The following is a 14,017-nucleotide window of genomic DNA, read 5'->3' on the forward strand; positions in this document are numbered from 1 at the left end:
TTGGAATATGTGGAAATTGAATCTAATAAGCCGATTGCAAGGCGAGCCTTTGATATTTTTCCAGAGCCGCTTACAAGAATTTACAGATTTGAATCACTTTGTAAAAGCATTATTGGATACATTTTGGAGTCCTGATAGACAACGAGTACTACTAACACATATTATTACCTGCAAATTTCAAAGGAATGCTGGCTTATCTATGGTTGCTTTTTCAGCACACTTGAAGTATTTGAATTCAGCACTAGATCACCCTATACCACTGGATAGTCTTATTCAAGTGTTGGCTCAAAAATTGCAAAAAAGCGTTCAAACTGCCCTCAGTACTAGAGATTTTGAAAATTACAATCAATTTGAATCATGCCTCTATAGACTACAATATTCATACATGATCAATTTGAGTCAAATGGAAGCAATACATCCTTCAACGACAGCTACGACCTAGGATGTAAACACTCACCTCAAAACGAAAATGTAAACCAAGGCCCGGTCAATAGTAGAAGCTATGGATACACAAAAACATTCAGTAATAGTGGTGATAACAATTATCAACAATTAAGTAGCAATGATCATTATGCTAATAGGAATGGGAATCGATTTAATAATAATTCAAATCGCATGTTTGGATACAACAGTGAGGTTAATGGTGGTAATCATTCTAGATCTACAAACACAAGCCGGCTGCCAATGCCTTCTGAGGATAGAAATCGTAGTTCACCCCAGACCCGGAATCAGGGCAATAGGAGTCAGCCGACTCTACTATGCCGAAAACTCTACTTCAACTCAGCAAAATAGAGATTGACAATTAAATATAACCGCCCTCACCAAAGTAACAGATGGTTTTAATCAGACGAGGGTGGTTAATCAATATAACAAGTCTTCATCACAAAGAGTTATGGGATTGAATGAAAGAGTTGGCCAACCTGTTTTGTTTGAAAGTCAGACTACCACCAGTGGAAGAATTTTGTTGCCAACACTACCTAGCGGTGATTCACCTGTTTCCTCAACACCCGGGTCGATTCAAAATGTTGGAATGAAACTGCCAGTGACAGAAAAGAACAAAGAATCCAGATCAGAACTGCCCAGACTGTTCATGATATCCAGGCATGAAAATTCGGAGGATGATAACAGTGATGATCATTGTGAGAAACTATCTTTGAATGGCTATAAACAGGGAGTGTCACATGCAGAACCTCAAATCTCAAGTGTCAAACACAGAACCTCGAATAATCAACAAATCTTAAAAACCATCTCTAATAAAGATGACAAAGAAGAGAAGAACAAAACAAAAAATGAAACTAATACAACAGAGGCTTGTGAAATCACCTTGAATTGTTGTACTATATTCAGAGACAATGTCATCGACACCTTATTGGAGGAAGAGGAAGATAGTAAGCAGGAAGATCACTACAATCAAAATGATAATTATGTGGATGTGTTTGTTTATGGGTTACATTGTCGTGGTTTGTTAGAAACTGGAGCTCAATGTAGCTCCAAAACTCGATTATGTGGATGTAGTTGTTTATGGGTTACATTGTCGTTGTTTGTTAGACACTGGAGCTCAATGTAGCATTATACAGAGTGACCTTTTCTCAAGAATAAAGGAAAAGCACAAGATAGCCATTTTGCCTCTCTCACCACCACCTTCATACGTGGAATCAACTATGGTTGCCGCACTCGTATCACTATCAAATGCCTGTTTGACTTAGAAATCAGTGGCAAAACGTTTTCACATGTCTTCCTTGTACTACCTTCGAAATGTCCTTTACTCATCATTGGTGCAGACTTTCTAAAATACTTCCAGAGCATAATCAACCTAAGGGATTCAACAATATCACTACAGATTTTGGAGGGTCAATCAACCATAACTGTGAATGCAACTATTGTACCAGGAGATTTTGTTGGACATATTAGCGAAGTCTATCGAGTCTACCATGATCCAGAGTTTGTTCCCCGTGAGTTTGGTCAGCATGATCTGGAAGAGAGGTTGAGTGACTATCATGCCTTCATAAATTTGCAGTCAGACAGCGTGATAGATAACACTGATAAATATCTCCAAGAAATACTGGATGGAATTAAGTCACAGCCCTGGGATGAAAAGGAGATCCTGAGGATAGTGAGAATGTTGGGAGGTAATGGGGAAGTATTTTCAGAACTACCAGGTCGCGCAACACATTTCACCTGTCACTTGGAGGCTCAACCACATAACAAATATTTTCACAAGTCTTACCCTATTCCATTTGCTCGCCGATCGGCTGCCGATAAAGAGATTCAGCAGATGGAAGATCTCAGAATAATTGAATCATCATCAGCTCAATACAGCTTACCACTGGTTTGTGTTGGTAAGAAAGATGGAAGTGTGAGGCTTTGTCTGGATGCTAGAGCCCTGAATCTTATACAAAAGAATGACCGTGAAAGCTCAACACCTATTGATCAAGTTCTGCAGACCTTCCATGGGAAAAGGGTATACTCTACCATTGATCTGAGTAGCGGATACTGGCAGCTTGAAGTATCTGAAGCATCCAGGGATTATTTGTCATTTGTTTATAATGGCAGGAATCTACGTTTCATCAGGCTTGCTTCTGAAGTTAGAAACGCAATGGCTTTATTTATCAAGTGTTTGCATCAAGCTGTTGGAGAAGACACCTCTGATTTTTGTACATTGTATGTGGACGATGGAATTATCTCTTCTGTTTCACGTCTGGAACATTGCCATCATCTTGACCTCATATTTCGCCGACTCCAAAAATGTGGATTGAAACTTAGGCCTTCCAAATGCAGACTCTTCAGACAACAAGTGAAGTATCTAGGGCATATTGTTCCAGCTGATGGCATTAAGCAGGACCGAGACAAACTCAAAGCCACAGAAGACTTTCCCTCTCCCACTGGTAGAAGACAACTACAGAAGTTTCTTGGTCTTCTGCAATTCTATCGCAGATTTAGTCCACACATATCCTCCTACACAGGACAATTGGAACATGTCTTATCCACAAATAAACCATGGAGATGGGGAGAAAAAGAAGAGAAGGTTTTCCAAGACATCAAAAAGCATTTCCTTGATGATGTTATGCTCAAGCATCCTGACCTTTCTAAGCCATTCTACATAAATGTGGATGCTTCACACCATGCAATAGGATCTGGAATCTTCCAGTTGGATGATAATGTAGAGAAAGGTGTGGTGGGCTTTTTCAGTAAGACATTAATCCCTGCACAACGGCGGTACTCTGTCATTGAAAAAGAGCTCCTCAGCATCATTCAGGTATGTTTGAAATATAGCACCCTACTCCTAGGACACAAGATCTATGTGAACACCGACCACCGTGCACTCACATTCTTGAAGACTGCCAAGCTGACCAACAACTGATATCACGCTGATTTCTTGCTCTCCAAGAATTTGACATCCAGATGACGCATCTCCCTGGCAAGCAAAACTGCACAGCAGACTTCCTGTCCCGTGAAGTAGATGCCACCCACACTGCAGAACAGACATTTGCGTGCTATGCTGTGGACAATGTTGCCCCAGTCCCATTTCCAGAGGGTATCAAATCAAAGGACCCCAGCCAGCTGTTAACGGTAAACAACGTGGTTGAGTCACAGAAAGGTGATGACCGTTTGAGAGTCATCAGGGAGCAGTTACTCTCCAACACTCCAGCCACACTTGACAAAGAGTATCTGAAACAGTATACACTATATCAGGATATATTTTTCCATCGATCCCGGCCTGATTCATATTGTGGGAAGATAGTTATCCCGGAGCAACTGATAGTGCCAACAATCAGAGAGATGCATGAGCGCTTAGGCCACTTTGGAGCTAAACGAATCTACAGAGCCCTAAAGGAGCTATGCACGCTCGAAGGAATGCATAGACACGTCAGTCGCATCACCACTGCTTGTGACATCTGTCAACGCACCAAACATGATCACTTTCTGATAAGAGGCAAGATGCTACCAATCATACCGGACAAACCACTGGACCTACTATCTACAGATATGTAGATCATACTGTATCACTCAGCAGTGGATACCTCAAGTTGGTAGACCTCTTCGTATACTTTCTGACAATGCCACTTACTTCTGCAGCAAGAAGTGGCAAGACATCTTACATGGTGAAAACATTCTGCTTTCCTACACCTCCAGTTACAGTCCCAGCGGAAATCCTGTGGAGAGGAGTATGGCTGAAATATCAAGGTTCATGAGAGTATACTGCCAGGATGCACATCAACATTGGGTGAGATACCTACCTTTCCTTGAAATGTGTTTGAACCATTCTTACAATGAAACTACAGGGGCTACACCACATGAGGTCGTCTTTGGCACCAAGAGCACAAACTTTCTACAAGATCTAATTGAATTCCCGACTGGACATCAAGAGATGGTCATACCCACCATACAGCTTGTCAGGCAGAATCTGGAAAAGGCAGCAAGCCAATGGAAGAAGCAACATGACAAGCATGTCAGGACTTACCAGTACACAGTTGGACGAGAAGTATTGCTAAGATCCCACCATACTTCTGATGCCCTTGGGAAAGTGACCAAGAAGTTCTTCCATCTCTATATAGGACCCTACACTATCACCAAAGTATCCAGATGCAACACTGTCCATCTAAAGAATCCTCAGACAAATGAAGTGGTTGGATGGACAAATGTCCTCAACATCAAACCCTATTGGCATGAGACATAGTTGGATCAGTCTATTCCATCAGATCAAAAATTGAAAAAAAAATGAAGAAGGTATCATCCCACTTCAAGACTCATATCCTGGAGGAAATATCACATCATTAATGTTCATGTCACCCCTGCATTTCTTGTTATTGTTCACCAGGAGAGTCTCTATGCTTCAAGAATTGTCATTCTACAACCCACATGAAGCACACAGTAGTAGAGAAATAATTTAGCTGTTCTCTGATGTTCCTTGTTGTTTGTATTATGCTCACATTTATTATAGTCAAATTGTTTATTTTTTTTTGTTTATTACTGTCATATTATGCTTATATTACCATTTAGTTCAAGTATTTAATTATTGTTGCATTATATTGTAAGCCTATATTCATGTGAATATATCCCAAAGGCAAATTTATGTTAAATTGATGTGTCACCAACTTGAGAATTGTCAAGTTGTGTGTTGTGTCTCCTGCTGCCCATTCAAATGTATAACATGTTAATTAATTGTGATATTTTTTTTCGTGAACTCGAATATCATAATAATTCACTATTTCAAAATACTTATTTTTCTCAATTGGAGCAGAGTTCCATGTACTCTATTCTTGAGTTTTGTGTCCACTTGATGTTATGTGATGGTGCAGCAGGACAATGTGATAAATTTGTATTAAATGCAAAATATTATATGTCTTTCTTCATGTGCCAGTGCAGTTATCAGCACCTCAAGTGCACTCCACTTTTAGGAGTAGCCCTTCTGGTCTTCAAGGCGAAATATTTTGAAGATATATTCCAAATTTGGAACTTGAATTTTCAAATTAAACTTTAGAGTTTTTCACATAAGATAACTGCACAAAACGTTGAATTGACATGCAATGGACAATTTTGATACTAACTGATCCTGTATTTACACTGATTGAATAATATTATCAACACAGACAAAAAAAAATTAAAAGTTGGAGAAAAATTATTAAATCAATAGCAGCAACGTGCTGTAATAACAAAACATCAAGTAATAAAATTAAATAACAAAACAAAGCAAAAAAATAACAAAAATTAACCAAATAAAAATGTCTGTGATATATTGTAGACTCAGTATTATTATTGTTATTAGCATTAAGATTAGTATCATTGTTAAGATTATTATTATATTTGTTAGATGTTATTCAAATGTATATTATTTGTTATTATCAGCATGCCCCACTGTAAGGAAAATGAGAAAGTGAAACGATTGGAAGATACACACAGCCAATAAACAGAATCAGGTAGAAAGGAATGAAGAACAGCTGGCGAGTGAGATAAGCAAGTAAAGAAAGATTAAACATGAGATAGAAATGAAAGAATAGAGCCCAACACAAAATGATGAGCCCAACACATTCAAGAGAGAGAAATAATCAATTGAAAAGACAAGGTTGTCTATGGAATGAATAATGAACACAGATATAAAATTTGCAAACAGTTATAATTGAAATTGGAGAAATCAAAGACAAATTAAGTGAGTCAGAAATGTGACATAATGCTCTAATTGTATTTAGTTTGTAGGAATTGTCATTGCAAACTTATGTGGCATTACAGATGTTGTCATGTTGGAGATATTGGAGTATGGCGGGCCAGCAAACTTAGTATTGCATCTTCTTGTATTATTTGGGATTTTCTTTTTTTTTTCTTTAGGTGAGTGGGGCTTGTTGCCCACTTCACTATTTATTGTAATTGCTGTGGAGAGAATTCCACTTGTTAAGTCGAAGGGCTTGGACCCAGACTTATATCAATTTTGTACTGATGGTTGATTGTTTCCCATCTTGTACTACCACAATCCTTAAGTGTAATAGTGTAATGTTGGAGATGCTTGGCTAGTCTTGCTGCAGTTGACCCGATATGAGGGCTGGAATGTGCTGTATGGGTGAGAAATTGGCAAGACCTTGAGACTCAACCTCTTGCAAATTTGGGGCTTTTATGTGACATCACATTTCATAAGCAGAAAAACTAAAAACCCGAAACAATATTATGCAAAAACTTTGCGGAACATCATGGGGAGCTTCAGCATCTACATTACGCTCTACAGCCCTAAGCCTTGTCTTTTCAGCTGCTGAGTACTGTGCTCCAGTCTGGATGAATAGCTCTCATGTTCATAGGGTTGATGTTCAGCTAAATAACTCAATGAGAATGATAGGTGGTGTTCTGAAATCTACCCCTGTGGAATGGCTCCCGGTGTTGAGTCACATCCCACCCCCAAATCTTCGACGCATGAATGCCCTCACTAGAGAGTACAAGAAGATACAGGAAAATCGAAGCCTGCCAATACATGAGGATATACAAGATGCCAATCAGAGCCGTCTGCAATCTCGTAAGCCACCGGTTAGGACGGCAATTACAGCCTTAGATTCAGGTTTCCGTTTAACTGAGGCCTGGCAACAAGCGTGGTCAGCAAAGCAGAACATTGACATCCCATTTGTAGCCAGAAGACCACCAGGCTTCGATTTGCCTCGTAAAACATGGTCGGCATTGAATAGGGTACGAACTCATCATGGTAGATGTGCCTATCTGATGCATAAGTGGGGGAAGGCTGACTCCCCTTTCTGTGAGTGTGGAGCAGTCCAGACTGTGAGACACATAGTGGAGGAGTGTCCCAGATCAGCATACACGGGTGCACATGAAGATTTCCTGGTGGCTAAACCAGCATCAATAGCCTACTTAAATACCCTGGAAGCATGCCTCTAATTTCCAGGTCAAAAGTGACTGAGATATTTTCATTCGTTTTATATATGAATTTTCTATTGTTTTCTTTTTTTTCGAATTTTGTGATCATAAATGTGTTGTGTATACTGCCATACGCTAAATAAATAAATAAATAAGCAGAATCGTTGTTCATCTGTCTGTTCGTTTGTAGAACATACTACAATAACTTTTGAACGATTTAATCATTCAGCTTCAAATTTTCAACACATAATCTTCCAATCTGTCTCCCTGTGTATTGTCTGTCTGTAATATACGAGTAATTGATAATACTACTTGTGATAGCAATTGCTATGACGTTGGTATTGATAGTTTAGGGGTTGAGAATTTCGATTCAGATTTATTTACCAAGCTGAGTAGTTTAACAAAGAAGTTCTTTGAATTTACATAGGCCTACAGATTTGGTGAAAATTATGGACCAGCGTGATATTACTTTTCCAATGATAATTTGATAGTTGGTTTCATTGGAGACTCTATCCGAATTAAAATAACTACTTTTCTGTAGATTCTGAATTCTGATCCGCCATCTTAAATCCGCCATATTGAATCCTTTTTTTCAAATGGGAAGGTTGTCACGTGACACATGATTCAAGAACATAATTTGAAGATAAAATGAATAGATAAAACCGCACATCGATATCTCAAACCGATTCAATGATGTTCACATTTTTAAGGATTCCGAAATAAATGAGGTGGGTACATTGAAAATACGACAGTTGAATTATTTCGTCCAATGTGTTACGTATGTGAGTGGGAGTTACTATTAGTGGTTACTTACTCTCGTAAGAGTGAAATTAGATAGTTTAGATGTTTTAAATTTTCAATGTACTCATGTATTTCATTTTTCTATGATTTATTAGTATCTTCGAATGTAAATATTTTTGAAAATGTTTGAGGTATCGATCTGAGGTTTCCGCTATTAATTTTCTCTTAAAATTTAGTATCCAAATGATGTAACACTATCATGAGCACGATCCCATTTAAAAAATGAAGTTGGATTTGAAATGAAGCTGGATTCGAAATGAAGTTGGATTCATATTTCAATTACTTTGGATCTAAGATGACGGACAAAAATTCTGAAGCCACAGAATAGTAGTTAATTCATTCGAATAGGATGTTCAATAGAACCTACTTTTTCAAATTATCATTGTAAAAGAATTACTGTGTAAAAAAAATACTAAGCTGTTTCCATAATTCCACCAACCAAGTACTTGTATAATTACAAGTTGCAAATTTCAAAGATGAATCCAACAGTTCTAGAGCGAGTTCTCCACCCCAGGGGGTCTGGATTTATTTTTTCAACACTTCTGTTATGATCCCAACTATTAATCATAATGTAGAAAGTACCAGAATACCTTTTTATATCTTATTGCATTACCTGTTTCAGCTCTTTTGAGTTATTATCAGATAGAAACAAATATGCTACAAATGAAACTTGTTACCTACTAGAATTTGGACTGATACCTTTGTTTGGGAAAAGATTACATTTTGTCTATATAATCATGATACAATTTATCGATTCATCACGTAATAATTATTGAATGATGAGAGTTATAATCAATCTCATATATAATTTCATCTTCCATGTATTTTGAAATGTCTTCAGGTAAGCTACGTTTCAAAAATGTTCAATCCTCATTCTGATGTTATTTGAAGCGCATAAACTGAGCCAACTTATGCAATAACGAAATTCTTGTGGATATAACTTGGTTAGAGAATTGGTGATGTACTCCTGTGATTGTTCAAACATAGAGTAGGGAGATGCTTGATGTAGAACCTAAAAAGAACATGAAAGAGCCTATATATAGAGGCTAGAAGTACTTATTGAATTTATTTGAATGTAGATGTTCAATATTGTTATTGTCATGAAAAAAGCTATGCTATCCTTTTTAAATAATGGAACATTTCATAAAAGATTTCACTGAAACATTCACACACTATGCCTAGTGGTCAAGAAGTGATCTGATAAATTGAAATAGAAATCACAATAAAAATGATGACAGGTATTAATAGATGCGAAGAAAGAAAACAGACAGAAAAAAAAACAGAAATCCTATTCTGTGGCCTGTGAGTGATAAAGTAGGTCTACCTGTATTTAAAATTGAATTTTAATTTTTGTAGTAGTATAGGAAAGATAATATAGTATATTGAAAACTGGCTTTCACAATAGTGAGCTTTTTGACTAGAGGTATATTGTCTATAGAAAAGATCGTCCTGGTAGTGATTCCTGTCGAGGTAGTCTCCTTATAGCAGTTCGTAGAGGAATTCAGTCTTGCGAGTGTATTAATATCAATTTGTCACCGGATGGTGGTCGGTTTGAGAGTTTCATGATGAGAGTTGCATCTCGGGATGGACCTCTGTACATTAACGTAACATATTTTCACAATAATGCGACTGTTGAAGACTTTCAAGTTTATTTTGATTGTCTGGAAAACTATGTTCATGAGATTGGAGATAGGTTTTTATTGTGGGAGACTTCAACTTGCCAGAGATCACCGATAACATGTATGATCAATTTTCGGATTTTCATAACTTGCAGTTATTTAATAGTGAAAGGAACTTGAGGAACTTCTCTCCAGTTTTCCTCGGAATGTCTAGTTTTTGCTGATGATATTAAGATTTATCGAGAGGTCCGAGGTCCTGCTGATTGCCATCAGTTGCAGATTGATGTTAACAGGGCTTCATTGTGGTGTGCGGTGAATCGTCTTGAGATAAATGTGGACAAGTGTAAATGTATGATGTAGCCTATTCTAGGAAACGTAATCCTACAGCCTTCACTTACAGAATTAATAATCATATTCTGGACAGAGTTACCATCTGCAAGGACTTGGGATTTGTTTTTGACAATTCTTTGTCATTCTCACCCCACAAGTATGTAACTAACAAGGCAAACAAGCTGTTGAGGTTTGTTTTGAGGAACTCGGCTGACTTCAGTAACCCTGATGCTATAATGATTGTTTATGTCTCTCTTGTGAGGAGTGTGCTTTAGTTTGGCTCCATGGTTTGGAGTCCTCATACTGATTAAGATAATCGTGCAATTGAGAAAATTCAAAATGAATTGCTTCGTCTCCTGTATTTTCAGAAGCTTAGAAGAGCTTGTCCTCTTGGTTTTCCTCCTGGCAGACTGAGATATATGTTTTCGATGGATTACTTGAGTTCGCGCAGGGATTGAGCTTCAGTGTTTTTCATTTGGTTGCTGCTTAATGGAGTGGTGCATTCTCCTGTGCTGCTGTCAATGCTCAACTTTTAAGTATTCGCCTTCAATGCCAGGAATTTTGTCTTGTTTTCTTCGCCTAGAAGCAGGACTGTGCATAATTATTTCTCGCCTCTACAGAGTGCAGAGACTTATGAATTAGCTGAGTAGAGGGTCACACTTGGTTGAATCGGAATTGGAAGTAAGGAGATTGATGTTGGAGTCAATTGCTCGTTGGTAATATGCCTATCTTGTTCTTTTTCTCCTCTTTAATTTACACTCAACAACGTAGTCGTCGTCATGATGATTATCATCATCATCATCGTTATCGTCATAATCATCATCATCATCGTCATACCCCTCGTTATCATCTTCTGTAATTGTTGGTTCAAAATATTGACATAAAGATAGATATTGTTCTTTTCTTCTCTTATTAATTTATACTTATCGTCATTATATTCCTCTCTTTCATCTTCTATTTTAGTTAAAAAATATTGTAGTTTCTATCTCTCTTCAATTTAGTGAATTTTCATATCATATTATACTTTTACTATATTATATTATACTATTAATATATTAGAATTGTAATCCTTGTTGTGTCAAGAGGGCTATTATGGGAAGTATCTCTTCCTGCCCTCATATTGTTATGTAAATAATAAATAAAACGACTTGATATTGTCAAAACGAGTAGTAACCACAGTTTTGGTTATTACACAAAATAACAAATTTTGGTCATTATTAATCTAGTAGACTCAAAGATGAAACCTTAAGCAGCAGAAAATAGTGTTGATGAAGCACCATGATTGGTCGTCAGTAAGTTATTGAGCTATTAAAGTTAAGCTCTGTCATTAGTCGAGACCAGACACGCCTCCAGTTCCCCAAATATGGGAATGAGAACCGTTGAACAACACCAAATAAATACTAAGAACAGATGAGACGGATGATACATTATCTTGAAGCTAGTTCAACACGAGAACAGTTTTATCGAATTAACTAATTTTTTGTCCACTATTTGCCTTGTGCCAGCATTTTTTGACCAAGATTGGAATTTATACTTTTTTCATAATTTTTGTATTTTCCATTTAACAAGACTGCTATTTTTGCAGGTCACAGTCAAGGGAAACTGCACGCACTATTGGAACTCGTGAGTAATACGTTGCAGAAAATGTAGACTATTCAACTTGGAAATACGTTTTGTCGATAACATAATAAAGGTAGCAAGTGAATAGGCAGGAATAATCATCGGAATATTGTATTCTGGTGAAAATCACAATCACTTGATTCAAGGAAGGTTGCAGACCTTCAAAAAGCATACAGCTTTGTTGCATACAGCTGCTACAAAATCAAGAGTTGAAGATAATCTCGAGAAGGTGATAATGACTATTATTGTACCACTGAACAATTCTCACCTGATGACATATTATATTGCTATTCTTACTACTTGAGGAAAAACTGGTAAATTATTACATAATTTTTTCATATTTTCATTCAGGCTATTTCTTATACATTACGAAATAAATCAAGAAACTATGCAATATACACTGCAATTATGAAAAAATTATTCTACGAGATGAAACATTAGTAACTACTTTCCAAAAGAGCAAGTTGGTGCTAGAGGAAGGAGCCAGCCGACCTTCGGCAAGCTAATAGGAAAACTAAGAATCAGTGGACACAGAGATAAAAAACATAATGAACATTAAAAATGAATGAATATCAAATAATATGAATCATATTTAAGGGTTTCAATACAAGAGTAATGCCGGGTTGCAGAGTCGTTACATAAAATCAAACATACCTATGTGAGACATAGGAGTGGGAATAATTAATTAATTAATTCAAAAATATAACAGCAACAATGCAACAAATCGTTAGTTATCAAAAACTAAAATAGAAGATTCATTGGAAATTGCAGTTGACCAGAAATCTTACAGTAAAAACAGAAATACCGTATTATCTATTGAGACTATTAATCCTATTATATTAAGCAATTTCTATATATATATATATATATATATATATATATATTATATATATATATAGCTTAGTATCTGGTTTGGGGTTATATAGTTATATGGGTATATATTCATGTTCAACGGATTTCGAAAACGGCTCGAACGATTTTCATGAAATTTGGAACAAAGTAGGTTTATGATATGAAGATTCGATTGCACTGGGTCTCAACCCTTGGATAACTAGCTGAAGGACATTAAAAGGATAAATACGTAAACACAGCGATAAACACTTGGAAAAAAAGCTGTAAAATTTTTCGTCTGTCGATACCGTAATGGAAGAGAGTGAACGAGTGCATGTGTGCACTCATCCATTAATCATCCAGCTGATCTCACGTGAAGAAAAATTCATCAAGAGAAACTTATTTTCGTTTATTTCTCTTTCTTTTAGAAAACATATCAACTTCAGAAAATTCCAAAACCCTATTATATCAAGCAAGCAATTTATTTTTTATATCTGGATATTTATGTTCCACGGATCTCGAAAACGGCTCTAACAATTTTCACGAAATTTGGAACATAGTAGGTTTATGATATAAAAATTCGATTTTACTAGGTCTTATCCTTGGGAAAACTTGCTGAACGACATTAAAAGGATAATTCATCCTTGGCTGAAACAGCTGTGGATAGTCAAAAAGTGAGTGAGTCAGTATGTGAAAAATCAACATATCTCATCCCCGAAATTCATAAGATGATAGTCAGGCCAGCTGTGAAATATAAACACGATCATTTTGGAGAAATGTGTTCGTGTTTATCAATAAATAAAAATAACGAGCGAAGCTCGGTGACCCGGTATTATGATCTAATGTGCGTATTATTGAGAATGTACTGCAATGAGACAACCATAATTCTAACTACTGGTAGTTCTGTGATCAGTAGACCTCACGCAGTATTCTCATTCACAAGTACCTGATTGAAACTATAGACCTTATGGAAATACAGCAATAGACTGGCTTCTCCATACATCTGTGTAATCACTTGTCAGCTGATTTATGATGAATAAATCTATAGTCTGATTTTTACTCTAAAATTGGCGTATGAAGGAGGCTACTTTTTCCTCTTATATTATCCTTGAAATGCAAAATTTCAAAAAACCTTGTAAATAGGTCGACGCACAATTAAAAAAGGAACATACCAGTCAAATTTAAACATTAAAACATTTAAACATTTAAACAATTAAACATTTAAACATTTAAACATTCAAACATTTAAACATTTAAACATTTAAACATTTAAACATTTAAACATTAAACATTTAAACATTTAAACATTTAAACATTTAAACATTTAAACATTTAAACATTTAAACATTTAAACATTTAAACATTTAAACATTTAAACATTTAAACATTTAAACATTTAAACATTTAAACATTTAAACATTTAAACATTTAAACATTTAAACATTTAAACATTTAACATTTAAACA

The 14,017-nt window shown here is 36.2% G+C and overlaps 2 protein-coding genes across 5 annotated transcripts in view; both read left to right on the forward strand.

Moving 5' to 3' along the window:
- The window catches only part of LOC111052995 (neural cell adhesion molecule 1), a 522,721-nt gene that overhangs the window by 41,159 nt on the left and 467,545 nt on the right, over positions 1-14,017 (forward strand). For 2 of the 4 annotated variants that reach the window (XM_039421336.1, XM_039421337.1), the window contains exon 2: positions 11,686-11,723. The exons of the other annotated variants lie outside the window; for them this stretch is intronic. The gene's annotated coding sequence lies outside the window, so the exon portion shown is untranslated. The remainder of the gene's footprint in view (positions 1-11,685; positions 11,724-14,017) is intronic. 4 annotated transcript variants of the gene reach the window in all.
- Positions 802-4,711, forward strand: LOC120349907. The gene is made up of 2 exons (XM_039421340.1): positions 802-2,354; positions 3,047-4,711. Exon 2 carries the CDS (start codon positions 3,403-3,405, stop codon positions 3,991-3,993), a length of 591 nt encoding a protein of 196 aa, XP_039277274.1. The 5' UTR covers positions 802-2,354; positions 3,047-3,402; the 3' UTR covers positions 3,994-4,711.

Source organism: Nilaparvata lugens, chromosome 2, assembly GCF_014356525.2.
Source record: "Nilaparvata lugens isolate BPH chromosome 2, ASM1435652v1, whole genome shotgun sequence".
Taxonomy (NCBI): domain Eukaryota; kingdom Metazoa; phylum Arthropoda; class Insecta; order Hemiptera; family Delphacidae; genus Nilaparvata; species Nilaparvata lugens.

What these genes read in the sequence shown, in the direction of transcription:
- LOC120349907 (XM_039421340.1), top strand. Translation starts at nt 3,403, where the DNA reads ATGACGCATCTCCCTGGCAAGCAAAACTGCACAGCAGACTTCCTGTCC.